This window comes from Gymnoscopelus braueri (assembly GCF_963280865.1).
Source record: "Gymnoscopelus braueri genome assembly, chromosome: 9".
Classification (NCBI taxonomy): domain Eukaryota; kingdom Metazoa; phylum Chordata; class Actinopteri; order Myctophiformes; family Myctophidae; genus Gymnoscopelus; species Gymnoscopelus braueri.
Window position 1 is genome coordinate 33,930,684 of NC_137610.1, and position 19,520 is coordinate 33,950,203.

General features: G+C 40.7%; 2 protein-coding genes across 4 annotated transcripts in view; both read left to right on the forward strand.

Annotated features, from left to right (window-relative positions):
• Positions 1 to 14,846, forward strand: part of dgkzb (diacylglycerol kinase, zeta b) — a gene marked incomplete at its 5' end in the record, with an annotated part of 47,637 nt that extends 32,791 nt beyond the window's left edge. For all 3 annotated transcript variants that reach the window (XM_080437105.1, XM_080437104.1, XM_080437103.1), the window contains 19 exons: positions 158 to 236; positions 345 to 400; positions 653 to 715; positions 1,493 to 1,566; positions 1,826 to 1,937; positions 3,554 to 3,753; positions 4,106 to 4,206; positions 4,506 to 4,591; positions 4,928 to 4,976; positions 5,635 to 5,675; positions 6,217 to 6,362; positions 6,800 to 6,877; positions 7,422 to 7,490; positions 7,765 to 7,790; positions 7,947 to 7,990; positions 8,914 to 9,034; positions 9,725 to 9,761; positions 10,730 to 10,829; positions 12,225 to 14,846. In XM_080437105.1, coding sequence (XP_080293231.1) covers positions 158 to 236; positions 345 to 400; positions 653 to 715; positions 1,493 to 1,566; positions 1,826 to 1,937; positions 3,554 to 3,753; positions 4,106 to 4,206; positions 4,506 to 4,591; positions 4,928 to 4,976; positions 5,635 to 5,675; positions 6,217 to 6,362; positions 6,800 to 6,877; positions 7,422 to 7,490; positions 7,765 to 7,790; positions 7,947 to 7,990; positions 8,914 to 9,034; positions 9,725 to 9,761; positions 10,730 to 10,829; positions 12,225 to 12,341 — 1,599 coding nt within the window. In that variant the 3' untranslated portion in view covers positions 12,342 to 14,846. The remainder of the gene's footprint in view (positions 1 to 157; positions 237 to 344; positions 401 to 652; positions 716 to 1,492; positions 1,567 to 1,825; positions 1,938 to 3,553; positions 3,754 to 4,105; positions 4,207 to 4,505; positions 4,592 to 4,927; positions 4,977 to 5,634; positions 5,676 to 6,216; positions 6,363 to 6,799; positions 6,878 to 7,421; positions 7,491 to 7,764; positions 7,791 to 7,946; positions 7,991 to 8,913; positions 9,035 to 9,724; positions 9,762 to 10,729; positions 10,830 to 12,224) is intronic.
• Positions 14,847 to 16,616: 1,770 nt separating this feature from the next.
• Positions 16,617 to 19,520, forward strand: part of mdkb (midkine b) — a 12,135-nt gene continuing 9,231 nt past the window's right edge. The window contains exon 1 of the mRNA XM_080438400.1: positions 16,617 to 16,760. The gene's annotated coding sequence lies outside the window, so the exon portion shown is untranslated. The remainder of the gene's footprint in view (positions 16,761 to 19,520) is intronic.

Consider the following 19,520-nt stretch of genomic DNA (forward strand, 5'->3'; position numbering starts at 1 on the left):
TCATAATTAGGTCAATATTGACTAAATATCGTCGCACACATGCATTAAAGTGTAATGCTAATGTAACTGTGACAAAGAAATATGAAGACGAAGAAATAATATGTCTGACAAAAATGGTGTCTACAAAAGAATGGCATTTCGTCAACTTGTTTTTCAGCTTCCGATCGATGTCTTCAACAACTACTTCAGTCTTGGCTTTGACGCTCATGTCACCCTGGGCTTCCACGAATCTAGAGGTACAACAGTAAACTGGGTTCAATTGGTTAGAAATATTGGACTGGATTTGACTGGGGTAAACACTAATGCTATAAAATAATAAAGGTCTGTTTCTGTTTGTCTTTCAGAGGCCAACCCAGAGAAATTCAACAGCCGCTTCCGCAATAAGATGTTCTATGCAGGGGTGAGTGTCACACTTATCTATCTACAGCATCTCAATATTTGTGTCTGTATTTGTGTCCACCTATCTGTCCAGTATACATGAACTTGTGTGTGTGTGTGTGTGTGTGTGTGTGTGTGTGTGTGTGTGTGTGTGTGTGTGTGTGTGTGTGTGGATTGAATACTTTATTAACATGATTGTTAACAGTATAGCATAGTCAAATGTTTTGCTGCATTGTACTCAATTCATCCGTGTGTCTGTGTGTGTGTGTTTCAGACAGCCTTTTCAGACTTCTTGAGTGGTAGCTCCAAAGACCTAGCCAAGCACATCAAAGTTGAGGTGAGAACACTAATACATTAACATTAAAGGTAACATATTACACCTAGAATCTAACATCAACAGTGACGCTAACATTAACAACAGAACACACAAATGGCGATGCTAACTGTTCTATAACACTCACTGCATCCCATTTGCTTTTAATTCAATCTGCCCTTGGATCAAGTGAACACACGATGATCAGAATCAGTTTTATTGTTACTTCCACAATACACACTGGGCATACAGGAGAGCAAAATACAGTTCTCCACAACTCATGGTGCTTCACATTTAAAAATTATGTTTTAGCCTAATAATTTAGTAATTACAAGGGTCACTTTGTGTGAGGCAGTAAGGGTTGCTGCAAAACTGTATTGAGACCACCTTCGGTGTTCCCATTAGACTACTAATGTATGTTAATGACACATAATGAAGTGGAGCCCACAATATTTGGATATTTAATATTTAACCAACTCACCACTCTGCACATGCAAATATGGAAGCAAGAATATAGCATTACATTATGGGCAATATTTGAGTTTGAAGTGAACAGATTTGATCACTAGCTCGAGGGTGCACTGTAATTAACTTGACCTACTGTACATAATTAATGGATTGGACCAGCACTTTGTGATGTGAGAAGAACAACATCGATGGGAATTCCCAGGGGGTGGAAGGGCTAGCAAGAGGGCTGAGAGGAATGAAATTACAATGGGATCGAGCCACTTACTGCTAACCTACCTGTAGCATCTTCCTGATCATGTGATTATGGTCTTTTCTGTGATTGGCTCTCTCCAGTGTGATGGGGTGGATCTGACCACCAAAGTCCAGGAACTGAAGTTACTGTGCCTACTGTTCCTCAACATCCCCAGGTACAGCAAGCCTGGTGGGCCTAAAGACCTCTACTCTGATCTTTATCTGTGTTGTTGATGCAGAATGTTTATACTGTAAGGGTGACGGGCCCAATCTAGAGGCATCCATAGTTGAGTGGGTAGAGAGGCTGTTTGGAAGGTCGGAAGGTCACAGGTCCTTATGACATAAACATTACAATGCTGGACTTTTACTTGTATTTCTACATTGTAGTATTGCTACAGAACCTGAGAACTTCTTCCACCTCTGGCTGTGCTGTAGGTACTGTGCAGGAACCACGCCCTGGGGTCATCCCAGTGAGCACTATGACTTTGGCCCCCAGCGCCATGACGACGGCTTCATTGAGGTCATTGGCTTCACCTTGACTTCTCTGGTGAGTCAAGATACCGACTGAACTGTACTGTAATAGACTGTCCTAACCTCATGCTTTTAACTACTTTCATCCTAACATCCCTGTTTTGGGAATGTCATTACACAGTAGTTGAACACATTTTCCAAAATCGCAAAAATGGCTGATCTACAAGCTCACAATGTCACATTGTGTGCTTGTATGTAGATTGTCTATTTTCGCTATTTGTCACACAAGGTATATATGGCTTAAGAGGTGAAACACTGCAGTATTTAACAGCATAAATTATGCTGTTAATTATGCTGACATCCATTGTGTTGTTTGCAAGTTGTAGTTCAATAACTTGACCCACTCACATGCATGCTTTCTCATGTGTATACCTGCATACCATATTGAACCTATATCTGCATTAGTTAAAGAAAAAACAAATGAATGTAGCAGATCAACTGTGTGGCCCTTGACTGACTAGAACCAGTGACATATTGAACCAGATTAAACGATGCGTAGTGTGATAGAATCAGTTGCTAACACAGATTGGGAGGGGCAGCACACATGAATTTTAAAATGTCCAGCTTAAGAGGGGCCATGACTCAATGTAATCATGAATAAGTCTATATCGTTGGACATAATAACCTGACATATAAAAGATGTATTATTCAAAGACCTGACATTTAAAAGGGACATTAAGGACCCCCTCGAAAACGAGATGATGCATCTCAAGGGGTTTATCCTTCTAATAAAGGTATAGCCACCAGTATTAAAACAGGTGGTTGGTGGTATAGGGGAAACCGGTTGATGATGAATAGTAGGTCTGACAAAGTTATTGAAATTGACCGTACATACCAGGTGAACATGCAAACTCTTTGTGTACAGGAATATGGGTAGCCTGGAAACCAGATGAATCAGCCAGCAGAGCTAAAAAAATATAGTCTGGCCATGCCAGGCTAGAATATGGGTGGGGGTAGGGGTACAGGTGACGGGGAAGTAGACTGGAGCATGTTGTGTGAGTCAGAGAGGATTAACATGAACATAAATTAAATTAAAAACCAAATGTTTGGCACCTTTGAAATTAGGATAGACACCATCCTTTGTAAAGGTACTGATTAGACCAGAAATCGTCAAAGTTGCTAATTAAGTTGAAACCTGCTGCCAGACTTTTTTGTTTTGCAGCCATTGATAAAGGCTAAAAAGGCGACTAAAACGTTCATTGGTCTTTGATAGAGTTGGAATGAAGCCAGACAGAATACCATGTATACAGAGTACATATCATCAATGTCGGGCGCAAACCTTGTATTTCTAAAACGGTTACTTTACAGGAAGTTGAAAAAATAACTTTTGTTCCAAAGGATCCAATGTAGTTATTATTTAGTCACAAGCTCCCGTTAATACTTTTCATTGGTCAAATATTTATAAAACCCACAGACAGACAGAAAATTTATCTGAAGTAGCAAAAATAGCAGATCTGCCAGCTCACACAGCTTCGCAAGCTTGTAGATCGGCTATTTTCACTACGTTTTACGCTATTGTACGACAAAATAGGGCATCAATTTATGGAAACAAAACACAAAAAGCTGGAAATACAGAGATACAAGGTTTCCACCCTACAGCGATGATATTATTTCCATGTTGTCTCTCTCCAGGCGACCCTGCAGGTGGGAGGTCACGGTGAGCGGTTAGCTCAGTGTAAGGACGCGGTTCTGACCACCTATAAGACCATCCCCATGCAGGTGGACGGAGAGCCCTGTAAACTGTCTCCTTCTGTCATCAGAATCAACCTGAGGAACCAAGCTAACATGATCCAGAAGACTAAGAGACGGATCAACATCCCTCAGCTCAACGAGTAAGAGCTGGTGGTTTCTAGACCTTTTCTGGATCGGGGCCCACTTGAAAATCTCAAAGTGTTTGCGGCCCACCCATCTGACCACTTAACACGGCAGCTGAAAGAAAAAATCTGTGACTTATTTTTTTTTACATAACTTTTACGTCAAAAATAATTTTAGTGTTACAAAATAATTGTAGTGTTACAAAATAGCCGATCAAAAGGTTGGCTATTTTCGGCTTTAAAGAGTGTGTGTGTGTGTGTGTGTGTGTGGGTGGGTGTCTGTGTGTCTGTGTGTCTGTGTGGGTGTCTGTGTGTCTGTGTGTCTGTGTGTCGGTGTGTGTGTGTGTGTGTGTGTGTGTGTGTGGTGTAGTCAACAGGTCTTTCCAGATCAATTGGAGGTTACAGTGAAGAGGATCAACATGTACGACTATGAAACTCTTCACTACGACACACAGCAGCTTAAACGCTCCTGTCAGTACCTGGAACACACACACACAAAATGTTTTATAGTATTTAGAGAAGTTGTCAAAAAACACATTTGCAGCATGTCGAATGGTTATTGTGAAAAATAAACCAGTGAAAGATTATATCAAAAATAACATTTGTTTAATTGAAAAGGTTGCACAGTCTGACTTTAAATTGTTTAATTGACAACTAGCAATGAGCTGTGTGGCCTGCTATCATTTACACTCAACCAGCATCTCTGCTGAGTTTAATGTTAATGCCAATATGTGGACAGATAAATATTGATAGATTTGTTGTGGTTTCAGCCATCTCTCTAGGAGTCATTGTTGTCCCCGGAGACAGTGACCTGGAGACCTGTCGATCTCACATAGAACGTCTCCATGACGGCCAGGTACTAGAGTGCGTGTGTGTGTGTGTGTGTGTGTGTGTGTGTGTGTGTGTGTGTGTGTGCGTGTGTGTGTGCGTGTGTTGGTGTAATAAAGGTTAAGAGAACACACAACATAGCTTAGTATGCCTGATGCCTGGCTGTTCGTTCATCATTTTCTCAAATTACCTTTTTGTAATAGAATAGATTCAAAAAGAGAATAGAAACCTGAGAGTAAAATAAAATGGAATACTTTGTAGAATATAAGTTGAGGTTGTCTGTACTGTAGGCTCTCTGTTGGCCTCTTTGTCTGTTTGCCTGACAGATTTTAGCTGGAAAACAGTGTGTCCCTCTGTTTTTCAGGACAGCCCGTCACCACAGAGACTCTCTCATCGGTGGTGTTTTCTTGACTGTAAGTCTAAACACACTCATTAATGTCTAGCTGTTGTAGCACACATGTAGAGCACATAACTGATCTAGGTCTACTTGTTGCTCTGTAAGGAGCCGTGTCCACGAGCCGTTCTTACCTGAGCGCAGCTTATGTTGCTTATTTTGGATTGTTTTCAATGGGAGCGGCTATTCTGTGCTGTGCCTTACTGCCTTCACATATAGTGTTTTATCTGTCACGAGAGTTGAAATATTTTCAACTGAGGCGTTCGGAAGGGTTTTTAGGCGAGCGCCTTGTATTTTCAGCGGGGAAGAAACGCTTTGGTGGACAATACAAATCCAGTCCTCAACAAGTACTTGTCACAACAGCTTGAACATACATACATGGTGACTGATTCCAGCAAACCACCAAACTATTTTCCTCATGATCACACAGCAGATTTGTTTCTCAGATCAAATCTTTAGGACTGACTGTCCACAATGTTATTTGCAAGTGATCAGATCAGATTTGTGTGTTCAGACATCGCCGAAAATAGCAGATAGGCTATTTTTTATCGGCTATTTTTGACCAAATCAGGCTTCAGTGTCCAAGTGTCAAATTTGATTAACAAAAATCAGTTTTCATGTGTTAGTTTTTCTTCTGTTAAAACTGCATAAATCTAATTCGATTTTTTTTCTTCCAGGTACAACAGCGGATCGTTTCTACAGGATAGACCGGGCTCAGGTACTCAGAATTAAAAGAGCTTGAAGTATGCTTTTCTATACTACATTGTACCACATGTGATTTGCTGACAAGCAACGCCACATCGGCACGTGTTACTGATTGTGACACGTTGTGGTTCTTGTCGGTAAGCGACGCGGTCGTGCAATGGATTACAAATTAAGATTGTCTCCTGTGTATGGTACCTACATCACATCCTTTTTTATTACTATTTTACAGAATTCTGTGTATTGTGTTCTTTATTTACAACTTTTCTTTGGTCATTTTAACTTGTTTCCGTCACATTATATTAAAGCTATGAGTGAGTGCTACAAGAGGCTGTGGTTTACCACAGGACTCAGCCAGTAAGAAGAATCAAGAATTGGAACTCTGATTTAGAATGCTTGTTTTTTACCATTGTTTTGTCAAATGCATTGTAATGTAACTCTGCTTTAAAAAGGTGATACACAAATAAAATTATTATATTATCAGTAATCTTCTGTATTTGTCCAAAACTCAACCCATCCTCTCCTCCTCTCCTCTCCTCTCCTCTAATCACTTCCAGGAGCATCTAAACTTTGTGTCAGAGATCTCCCAGGAGGAGCTGTACATCTTAGACCCAGAGTTGATGCAGAAGGAGACTGTTGGCACCTCCCCTTCTCGTGCCTCTTCCGCCACCTCTACCCCCAACTCCTCTCCCACCACCATAAGGTGTGTGTGTCTGTCTGTCTGACTGACTGACTGACTGACTGACTGACTGACTGACTGACTGACTGACTGAACATAGGCAGTAATATGCAGGCAGGCATCACTCCAGTCATGTAATCAGGGTTGGTTTTCAGGCTGTTCTGTCCTACTTTATTATTATTATATATTTAAAATGTTGGGTGTGTTCTGCAATACAATGACTGTTATGAAACTAAACTGTTATGTAAATGAACTGGTATCAGAGTACCCTACAGTATAACGAACGCACCCGTTACGAGGTCATGAGTAAGGTTTTGATTTTTTTGTATGCCTTGTTAATGATACTAAACACTGTCCTTCCCTCCATGTCTCTTTCTCTCTCTCACTCTCCCTTTGTCTCCCCTTCTCACTCTCACCTTCATCTCTTTCTTGCTCTCTCCCTCCTTCTCACTCACTCTCAGGGCAAGATACCTTCAGAGGAAGAGTATTTCCAGTGACAGTTCATTGGCTGATGCTGTGGCTAAGACTGCCCTCTGCAGGTAGGAAAAGGGATGGGTTGTGTGTGGAAGATGACCAGCATCACTACTACTACTACTGGTTTTCTATCCTACCAGGACCCTTGGTACTACTGTTTTCATGTCCTACCAGAACCCCTAGAATTTCTGGTTTTCTATCCCAGTGGTTCTCAACCCCCCCCCCCCCCAAAAAAAAATAATCATATTTGAACTGAGGACCCCACACCCTGACAAGCACTTGGAATTGTTGGAGTTGAGGCATCCACAGATAAATATTGTGAAAATAGCTGATCTACAAGCAGCAATATTAGGTGTCCTGGTAGGATATATAATCTATCCTACCAGGATCACTAATATTGCTTGGTTTCTATCCTACTAGGACATTATTTACAGAACAAACAGACAGCATCTCCAAGGACAAGGGATGTCCTTGGAGTATACAGTATAACATCCACATATGTTATATACTCTGCCTTTCGTTGTTGTTGTTGTTGTTGTTGTTGTTGTGTTGTGTTAAAGTTGTTCATTTCCCATACTGTCTACACTGTACCATGTCTCTTATTTGAAGGCGAGGAGCTAAGATCATTAATTTCCATCGATCCAACTCAGCGCTCGCTGATTTCACACCCATTCTTAGGTATGGTATTTGTGTTTATATGTGTGTGTGTGTGTGTGTGTGTGTGTGTGTGTGTGTGTGTGTGTGTGTGTGTGTGTGTGTGTGTGTGTGTGTGTGTGTGTGTGTGTGTGTGTGTGTGTGTGTGTGTGTGTGTGTGTGTGTGTGTGTGTGTGTGTGTGTGTGTGTGTGTGTGTGTAGCATTTGTGTGTAATATTCCATGTCTCTGTGGTGGATTTAATATTAATTGACTGTGTACAATGTCTGACTATTGTCTTTCTCTGCTAAACTCCACCAGCCCTCCCTCATCTGACACTGAGAAAGGTAAAGCATCAGTTTGACTCTGTGCTAAAACTCTAAGTGTTATCACCCTGTTTGTTATCTTCTGTTGCTGACTGGCTATTAAGAGCTGTTTCAGTGTAAAAAGTCAGTGAGTTGTCTGTGTTTCTGTGTAAACAGTGGGTTGTCTGTTTGTTTCAGTGTCAGAATTAATTAACTGCATCAAGTCTGAAGACATGGATAGAGTAAGTACCATCTATTTCTTCTCTGCTAATGCAAGCTTCAGTTTGTTTGCAAAGTCAGTTAAATATTTGTTCTGAAAATAAATGGCTAATTTAATTAACTAACATAAACATACAAAAAAAAATTAATTTTAGTTTGACCCAAAGACCAAGTAGATATGATTTTTCGAAGATCTAGACTCTAGAAAATTCTGTATCTCGGCTTCTTTTTTTTTTTCAATGAAAAATCTCTGGCAGTGGGCAAACGCGGCCAGATATGAATGAATGAATGAGTGAATACTAGCGTCATGAATACCTACGACGCACCGCCGATCCGACTGATATGCCCATATATGGAGATCTCTGTATCTGTCAGTACTTGTCCCTTTTATGCCCATATATGGTGATCCCTGATGTCATCAGAATATCCCCATATACAGTATGGGCTTGCCCCCTTTTGTGCCCACATATGGAGCTGACTGATTTGTTTGCGCCTGATGCCATGACGACACATTGAGGTTAAACAACACACTCCATATTTGGGCGTAGCTGCATTGGGAACTCCTTATACTGTTATAGCTGAGTCATGGTGACACGAGCGTGATGACGTGAGACAATTTTAATATAGGATATTCTTTTTGCCAGACCCAGGGGGTCAGGCCTACATGAGGCTTTGTCTGTCCCCTTTTCGTCCATATATGGATGAAAACGTTTTCTTACATGTCCCTCTTTTTGATTGGCCAAGTACGTGACGTAGTTTAGAAACCATTCAGATTTCCGGCCATTCAGATTTCAACCACTAGGGGTCTGGCAGTACCAGGTCCCCTGGTTCCCTTGTTTATAAATTGTTGGTTGAAAAACAACACAATACAAACAAAACAAAAATCTGTACCCAAAAGTCTATCTCTCACCTTTCCCCCTGACCCCTAACCTGTTTGTGTGTTTAGCTGGTACAGCTCCACCAGCAGGGGGCAGACCTGTTGGTCCAGGACTCTGAGGGCCGGACCCTAATTCACCATGCTGTTGACACCGGCAACAAGGACCTCACCAAGTACCTCCTTGACCATGGTACTAACCTGTCCAAGCATTGGACATCACCAATCACCAATAACTCCTGTTATAAAAATAATCTCTGTTTTACTGTGGTACTAACCTGTCATGCATTGGACATCACCAAGAACTCCTCAGCAGTGTTCATTTTGATTTAGTTTAGTCATAGTCTTTTGAATAAAATGTATTTTAGTTTAATCATAATTTTAGCCATCTGAAAAGTTTTAGCGTTAGTCTAGTTTTAGTCTAAATATCAGACTAAATATCATAAGATTTTAGTCGACTAAATGTACAGTTGATTTTGTCGACAAAAATGTATTTTGGCAAGCCTTGATGGCGTCGTAATGGTTGATTTTACACTTGGTTGCATGCTGAAAATAGCCGATCTGCTACTTTCAGAGCGCAACCAAACATAAAATGACTTGTCTTTTAGTTCTACTGGATCTCTTCTCCACTTCTCTTGTTGACGAAATTGTCAATATGTTAAGTCTTAGTTTTAGTCATCATACCTTAGTTTTTATTGAGTTTTTATTGAGTTGTCGTCAGTGAAAAAAGGTAGTTGACGAACATTTTTCGTCATAGTTTTAGTTGACGAAATTAACACTGCTCCTCAGCCAACAGTGATAACCTGTTATAAAATAATCTCTGTTTTACTGTATTCCTTCCCCTGTGTTTTGCGCGTTAACGTGCCTGTGTATCTGTGTTCAGTGCCCACAAATCACCTGGACCTGACGGAAAAAGAAACGTAAGTGAAACCCTTTTACTGCATGTGGAGAGAGAACAGATTTTAATTCGTTTTAATTAAATTTATTAGAATAGAATAACATGATTTAGTATTGTCTTGGTTACTTACTAATGTTGGGTACTATGCAATTGTACAATCAGTTAACTCTTAACTCTTTGACTGCGGTTGACTCCATAACGCGTCAATTGCTAGTTTGTCCAGTTGGCCGTCGACGCGTTAGACGCGTTAGACGCGTGTTCATTGTTTAATCTCTGATCGCGCTATTCTGATTATTTTTCATTCTAGGTTTCGAGTTCCACTTACTTCACCCACACCTGCATCCGGTTTTATGACGCAGATTCCGTTTCCGGTTTTCATCTTTTTCCCCCGGTCATTTTCGTCCAGAATAGGGAAACACACGGTTTTTCACACGGTATAAAAAACAAACGGAGAGGTCCACTTCTATAATCTATAGTCTGGGTGAGAATCTGAGAACACGTCACATCCGGTTTGACGTATTTGACTGTTTGGCTCTGTTTGGGGGGGGGGGCAGCGAGTCAGCGAGCTGATGAAGGTGTCTATTTGCTGCTCTCTGCTGGTGGAACCATCGTATGTGTTCAAAACCGCAGCTAGACAAACTATATGAAAATAGCTGGCACTGGGGGAGTACTTTATGAAAATACTCTGGCAGTCAAAGAGTTAAACATGCTGTCAGTGTGGATATCTATAACTCTAGTTGAAGTCTATTAGCATCATACAAAAATGTTTAGAAGTAAAATAAGCAGCAACTTCTACAAGAGTATAATGTTTCTTGTAGAATGTAATGTGGAATGTAATATTATTTTTCACCACAGACATACATGGACACTATTGTCTTGGGCAAACTAATGTCATTAGTATTGTGTAGTATCTAACAGTTGCTGTATTGTGTGTGTGTGTGTGTGCGTGTGTGCGTGTGCGCGTGTGTGTTTGTGCGCGCTATCGCGTAGAGGTGAGACAGCACTTCATAAAGCAGCCACTTCCTGTCAGAGGGCCATATGTCACATCCTGGTGGAGGCAGGAGCCTCCCTCATCAAGACAGACCTTAAGGTATCCCCTGACCAGTGTCGCCATGTCCCCTTATTATAAGCGACTTTGGGCTTGTTTTTCTGTAAAGGTGCTTGTATATATTGGTACGGTAGTTGCGGGTTGCGTTTTTTTGGGGCTTGTAATGTTGTTTAAACCAGTGGACCCCCAAATTAAATATGTATTTGTCCCTCCCCCAACCCCCCATCTGAAAATATTTTGTGCCAGCAGGGAGCCCCGTACCAGATTTGTGTTGTTAAAATGTTTCAAAAAATCTTAATTGAAACTTTATTTCAAGATTTAGATTTTTTTTTAATGGCAGATCTACAAACTCACAACGCGTTGCATCTGTGAGCGTTGTAGATCGGCTATTTTCAAATAGCCGATATAGGTTGAAAGTGCTCGTGTGGCTCACAAAGTGCTCACAAAATCAGGCAACACTGCCCCTGACTTCTAATCTCTAACCACATTCAACCTGCTGTCCGTATTTTGGGCATATCATTCTAGGTGATTTTTTTTTCAGAAATAGCCAAAACAGCTAGCTAATGAGGTTGTTTTGGCTCCATTGGATCATATCAGACAGTCGCACAAAGCACTTAACCGCAGTATGTGAAACTTTTATCACAATTGGTCATCATCATGGCAACAGCTAGGAAAATGAGGCCCAAGTTGAAAAAGTAAAATGGACCTATTCTTTTAATCAGGGTCAGGGTATGATCAAATTATTACTGTGCATGTAAACACACTCAGTATGTGAACGGTGTGTTGGTATGTGAAGCAGTCTTTAACAATGATTAATGTTGCTTGTCAGAGAAAAATGGCATCATGGCAGGGCGCCTGGCGATGCTCCCAACCCGCACAATGGTGGTAGTGCTCTGTTACCATGGACGAGCTAATGGCAACTGGAAACAGCCCATAATATGAGGGATGTTTTTTTTCCCTCAACGGCCAATGAAAGGAATTGAAATATCAGTGACTGCGTCCATATATGGCAACATGAAAGCCTAGTTTTCTCTCTTTCTGTTCTCTTTCTTCTCATATCTGTCCATCCGTTTCATTCAGTCTCTCAACTTCAAATTATCTTCTTTCGGTCTCCTCCGCCTTTACATTAGATACTACGTCTATTCAGACAGTAGCCTTTACATTAGATACAGTACTACATCCATTCAGACAGTAGACTATACATTAGACACAACATCCATTCAAACGGCAGAATATACAATACAATACACCATCCATTCAGACCTTAGACTATACATTAGACACTACATCCATTCAGACATTTGAAAGACACATATGTTTTTATTTTTACCTGCACCGTCATCACCAACTGAATTTTGTGTTTGTGCATTTATTATTCTTGGTGAATAAAATAAAGTAAAATAATAATTATACTAATTAGCGTGTTGTTCATGTCAGGGCGACAGTCCCAGACGGAGAGCGGAGACAGCGGGTGACGAGGAGCTTACTCACTACCTGGAAAACAGACAGCTTCAACAGACACTACAGACACAGGACCATGAGACAACCGTCTGACTGCCTTTCTGACTGTCTGCATGTCTGGCAGTCTCTGTCTGTCTGTCGGTCGGTCGGTCTGTCTGTCTCTCTCTCTTTAGTGTACAGCTGTCAGCTAGTGCTTCTACTGTAGACATGTAGGTGAATAGACAGACAGACAGACAGGGAGATGGACAAGGAGACAGGTAAATGAATAGACGGATACTGTATATAACATGAGTAGAAGAGATTGAGCATGTTCATCGTTTAGCATCTTTGAGTTAACCAGACGGACAGACACTGCAGACACACTGAAACAACAAAACTATTAGCTACCAGATTCTGTACAGAACCTGTTGCCAGTCAATTGTCTGTCTGACATGAAGTCAGTCCTGGGGAGGTTTTTGTCTTAACAGCAACTGAGGTTCCACAAAACATCTCTATAGAACGTGTTTTTGAAATGAACCAAACATGGGCATTGAGACTCACCTCAAATGGACAAATCAGTGCTGGCTGTAGTTAACACGTCATTAGAACTGGATGTTTTTTCTTTTTCTTTGTCCAGTCCAAACAAATGACAGCTCTCAGCTTGTGTGTGTTTCTGACTCTTAGATCTTTTTGTTTACTTGAATAAAACTGTTCAGCCACTGATATTTAACTTAAATTAAATTTGTTATTTACTGTATAGAGAAGAGTATGTTCCATAATGGTCTCACTTGTTGTTTTCTTTCTTGTTCTTTGATTAGAATTTCGTTGGGATATTTCTATATAACTACAGTATGATAAATCTTTAAGGTGTTTAGTTAGCATGGTGGTTTCTCTGTAATATTAATGTTAAGTGAAAGTACCTTCTAAATGCTTAGTCTTGTGATCTGGAGTCAGTGCTTGAATAGATTCTCTATTCACTTCTGTCACCTCCTCTCATTTCCTCCTGTTCACTGACAGACTCAGGTTCTGTTTATACCTGGTCAGTAAAATGTGTCCCTGGTGTACACATTCAAATCAGATATCACAATTTCCCACGTAGAATACTGTTTGCTACATTGTTTTCTCTTCACATCCTCCTAATATTTGCATTTTCAGAAAGAACAGAAGCGTGTACATTGTGCGTTAAAATTACAAGAAGATAGAGTCTAAAAGCATCAGCCTGTTAGATTTTGAGAGATCTTGTGTGAAATGTTGACATTTTGACCAAAGGGTGGTGTTGGAGGAAATGCCAACTATAAAATACTGTATGTAGCTTCATCCTCTGGGGATCATGAATGTATTCAAAGTTTCATGGTGCAAGTAGAACATTAGGTCTAATGGTGGTGCTAGAGGAAAGCCATTGGGTTACCAAAATCAGTAAGGGTCATTCTCTGCAGAGCATGAAGGTGCACAGCAAATTCCATTGCAGTCAAGCCAGTAGTTTTGATATGATAGACCAACATTCCCATTCTTAGACCCCCACTGCAAGCAGGGCTAAACATGTACTACTGGCATTAAATTATAATCTGAGCTGAATGTCACCTTTCTTTTTACTTTAGGCGAACTTCCTAGTTGTCACAGCACATGAATGTTTAATTCCTCTCACATAGTTCTGATGTGGACTGGAGATGTATTGCATTTTGACATTATTACTAATGTGGCCAAGTGTGTCTCAAACCGCCTCCCAAAGTAGTTTGACTAATAATCGGATATCGTCTCGTCTTCAATCCATTTTGGAAGCATGTACACCTGGATTATTTGTTTGTTTAAAAAGCACCAGTCAACTGCTGGATTATCTGATCACCCAAGATAGCAGGGGTAGGCTAAACAATAAACATAATGTGGATTAATAATATCTGTACACAATCAACATTCAAGACATATTTTAATGGCAGATAGATCGGACTGAATCGCCAGGAATAGAAAACAAAGAACACACAGACTGGTTACCGGGACGGCAGATGTCTGATCTGTTGGAATGTATTTTACAGGCAGTTTGTTTCTGCTAAGGTCAGTCTGTGAGTGCCTACTCCATGTTAACAGACTAAAGACAGATTTATACTTGTGTTACGCTCCTAAAATAGCAGATCTACAAGCTCACGACGATGCAACCGCATTCAGCTCTGTCTAAAAGCTAACTTTGTCAAATGGCAGTCATTCGCTTCCTCACTTTTCTCTGTTGAAAACGATTTTATTTTCCGACAGTTATTTGATGAAGTATAGCCTTTACATTAACACTGAGTTTATCTTCTCTCCTCTCCAGCCAAACTAGTTAGCTGCTGTGAACATTTACTTTTATAAACTTTGCATTCTTTAAACTGCCTCTTTTTCTTTTCTTTTTTTTGCCATGATGGAGGGAGGTTTGTAAAAGCTGAGTAGTTTTATGATTGCTTTATTGTTTGAGTTGCTGTGCAATTCACATACAGATGTTTGACTGTAATTACATTTGATGTTTTTGTACTGGCCACAGCTCTTTGAAATGTAAAATAATAATAATGAATGAGCTACTGTTCCAGCTGCTAAAATGGCAGTTGTGTACTGTTTCTGTGGAACCTAATAAATCTTCTAGTATGGAGTCAACCCATGTGTGATTTTATGTTTATGATGCTTCCCTTCAGTCAGATTACATGACATACAGTAGTTCTATATTATCCAGGACCTCTTTACCACAGAGGTAATAATAATTTGAATTTATATAGCGCCTTTCAAAAACCTAAGGGCGCTTTACATCAACTAAAATAATCAAACTATTTGCCAAGTGTCTCTTCAGTGCGGACTGTACTCAAAGTACAGTATCACCTACCTACAACATCATGGGTTTGATCCTGTCTATCGATCTAACCTCTCGGCCCTGTATCTCTCTGCTTTCTTTCCTTTTCTGTGCCTTGTCTCTGTTTCTGTCCTTTTTCTGCGCCTTGTCTCTTTCTGTCCTTTTTCTCAGTCTTCTCTGCTCTCTGTCCTATTTCTCTTTCTTGTCTCTCTGCTTTCTGTCCTGTTTCTCTGTCTGTCTCAGCTCTCTGCCGGTCTCTATCCTATCTCTGTCTCTGCTCTCTTGCCTGTCTCTCTTTGTCCCGTCTCTTTATCTTTCTGATCTCTGTCTTGTCTCTCTGCTCTCTCATTTTCTGCCTTCCATCTTGTCTCTCTTCTGTTCTATGTGACCCCCCTCCCTCTCTCTGTATATAACAGTGGTTCTCAAAGTGTGCTACGGGGACCCGCAAGGGTCCTTGAGGTGGTTCCAAGGGGTCCCCAGCAATAGCATCAAAATCAGTTTAACCACTTTAACCCTGTTTATACCCTTATACTAGACCTATAAGCTCACGGTGGGACGTGGGCTTGTATATCTGACATTTGTGAACGAATTTGAAAATTTTTTAACAATTTTGAAACTACTTTTTAACAACACACACAAATCTCTTGTGGGAGTCCATGTCACAATCTTTTCAGATGTGGGTCCTTGACATGAAAATGTTTGATAACCACTGCTATATAAAGAGGTGTTCTAGAGATGTTGCGGACTGATCTTTTTTACTGACCTGTGGGGGGGGGGGTGAACTTAAGGAGAATCACTCCTTAGCTACACCCCCCCTCACCCACCCCTCTCTCCTCCAACACAAAGGCTGCTCCGCATGAATGCTCCTTCACAGCACACAGAGGCACCTGCTGCTCTCCTGCTGACTGAAGCTTTATTTAACTTTGTCCTATACGACGTCTCGCTGGCCATCCATGTTTGCTATATCATTATACATAACATGCACATTCAGTACCTACCCATCATTTGACAGTTTTGACTTTATCTATATATAGGACAGTTACACCTGTTTGTATGAAAGACGGTATAGCGTTGTCGTGTTTGTTACAGGTAAATTGAGTGCTGTTACATTTCGCTGTACGTGTAGGTTCTTTACCAACCTCTGGCCTGCATGTACTGCACCAACCTCATTCCAACTGGTTGAATCATTTGCCTGCGGCCTTATTGTTCTTTTGTGGAGTCGCTGAGTCACTTAGTTTATCTCATAGTAAATCACTATCTGTACAGTTCTGCCCAGTTTACATTCCTCCAGCAACTCCCAGTTGAACAGTTCTATTCCTATCAGCAACAAGTACAAGTTCAACACTAGTAAGTTCAACCAACACTAGTAAAAGGCTCATATACAATATTCCTACTATTCAGGATGCACCACAAGTATTTGTGTTATTGTCATTGTTTTGTTGTTGTTGAAATGAGCTGGTCTTGTTTTGTTCCTGATCCTGTGGATTAAAAAGCTGTGTGTGTGTGTGTGTGAGTGTGAGTGTGAGAGAGAGAGAGAGAGAGAGAGAGAGCGTGTGAGAGAGAGAGCCAGAGAGATGGGTGGGGTGCGTGCTTGTGTGCAGGCGGGCGGGCGTGCATGCATGCGCACGCGCGTATGTGTGTGTGTGTGTACAAGCAGATGTATTCAGGCAGCCACAGAAGCCATCAGTTCCTCTGTGTGACCAACTGCTCCCTGAGAAGAACAAGTGAGTTTGTCTTTTTTTCCCTTTTCTTCTTAGTTAGTCTCTAGTTATTTGGTTTTATGTTATTTTGCTTTTCAATTGTATATGTCAAGTAATTCATATTATTAGTAGGGCTAGTGTTGTTTTCAGAATATGTAACAATGTTCCATAATTAACAATACCATTAAGAGTTGTCTTAATACGAAGCATCACATCAATATTACACACAATGTTGAGCTGAAACATTCAGACTCTGAATGTCTTTTTTGGCCAAGTGGCGTTGAATATAATTGTATTTGTTATCTGCTTACATACACATTAGGCATAAAAAACTTAGTTGTACGAAGGTATAAGTATTGAAAATATAAATTTTAGGAGAGAAGTAAATGGAAGTTGTCAAATGGCAAGAAATCGAAGAATATGCATATTTCTATGTACAGAAATCTGTTTACAGATACAAAAGTCTGGAATATACAGATATCTGTTTACAGGAATATATCTGTTTACAGGTCACATTCAAAGTACTGCACGTTATACTGTTTAAAAGCACATTTATGTACACTATGTATAGATACACTGTATATAATATATATAGTGTATACATATACAGTATACTATATAGTGTTGAAGAGCATTAAACTACATGTACTGTAGCTGAACTACGTACTTGAACTACATTTTGCTGTAGCTTGATGGTAGTTCAACTACGTTTATATTTGTGTGGCACGTCAAGTAGTTTAGCTACTTTATTTGGTAATAGTTTTGCAGTTTAACTACTCAAGCTTCAAACTAAAATGCAATAACATGCAAAGGAATATTATGTTCATTTTATTTTACCACTACTGTGTTCTAGAGCACAGTAATGATAAAATAACACTGGTGTCCCAGCCAGTGCTGCTTATGAGTGACTTTTCAGCGTTGGCATGTTTCATGTTTTCAGTGCCAAACTGAACCGCCTATCCGATAAGAACTTTGAGAGACTGCTCATGTGTTGCGTTAACAAGACATTCTGCCCTGGCATCTAAAAATATATATGCCCAATTGTTCACACTACGTTGATTGTTATAAAAAAAACATTATGCAAGGAGGCGACTGCATGGTCATTTTTGTCCAGCTAAATAATTATTGCAGACCACAGAGTCACACACACACACACACACACACACACACACACACACACACACACACACACACACACACACACACACACACAGATATGCACTGAATGTCACTTTTCAGCTACAGTCACCTTTTTGAACCCAAATAGGGCAATTGTGTGACACCTGACTCGAAAGAAAACAACATGTTGTCACCTTTTTCACCTCGGGGCTGTTTGCATGCCTGCACACACACACACACACACACACACACACACACACACACACACACACACACACACACACACACACACACACACACACACTATGATGTCAGTATTGTGACATCAGATATGTCCATATTTGGCCATAATCCAGGCACTTAGTACTGTGACGTATACTGTACTCAGTACAGCGCAAATCAATGTGACAGTATGGATTATGTGTGTACTGTCACATTGATTTGCGCTGATGTTGGGGATCCCCTTATGGGCATGAAACTGTTTCCATGTATGGGCATAATCTGGGCACACACGCCCACGTGTATATTCATGGGCATGTGGTGTGCTTATTTGCACTGATATTGGGCATGTCCATCCATATGTACCACATTATCAGCCTGCCCATCATTGCCAGGGTTATTGCAATAAAAACGAATGTCCAGTCCATATATGGGCCTATCTGCATAACCGCCACAGACAAACAGACGTGCAAATTCAATGGCCGGGTGATATACTTAATACTTATGGCTGTCTTATTGTCTCCGCCAGGCCGAAAGGCTTGGCGAGAGAGTATGTTTTACCCCTTGTCCGTCCGTCCGTGTGTGTGTGTGTCCGTGTGTCCATCTGTCTGTGAACAGCTAATCTCTGGCACTGTGGCCCGGTCGCTGCGAAACTGTGCACACACACTCCCTGGATGCCAATTCGGAACCTCTGCCCCAATTTGTTTTACATGGCCCTGTTATAGCGCCACCAGGAGGCCGATTTGTGCAAAACCCATTTTTTTATATTACTCCTACAGATTTTATCCAATCATCACGCAAATCGGTACACAGTATCTCTATATTCATGTGATCAACACGGATCTGTTTGATTTTCCATATTCCATCCTGATTGGCTAAGGTTGGCTTCCAAAGTTTGCAGGATTGGTCCATTTTGAACTAAATGCCTCAAATCATGACGATTGCGATTTCCTTGCGATTTCCGTGAAATTTCACACGCACATTCCCACTAGGCCGAGGAAGAAATGCCACTTGAACATTTTCAAATCAGCCTCATGGTGGCGCTATAAAAGGCCAATTTGCGTTTTAAACTGTAACTGCACCGATCTGCGTGAAACCTTGCACGCATACTCCCTAGAGGCCAAGGAAAAACATCTGCCCTGCATTTTTCACATTAGCCTTTTATAGCGCCACCAGGAGGCCGACTTACTGTATGTAAAACACATATTTTGAGATTAAGCTTTCATATTTTATCCAAATTTCACGCAAATCGGTATACATGATCTCTATAGTCATGTGATCAAGATTTGATTTTTCATATTCCATCCTGATTGGCTAACATTGACATCTAAAGTTTGCAGGAGTGGCCCGTTTTGAACAAATTGCCGCAAATCATGAACGCAGCGTACGATTGCGGTGGAACTTTGCACGCACATTCGCACTACGTTGAAGAACAAACGCCACCCT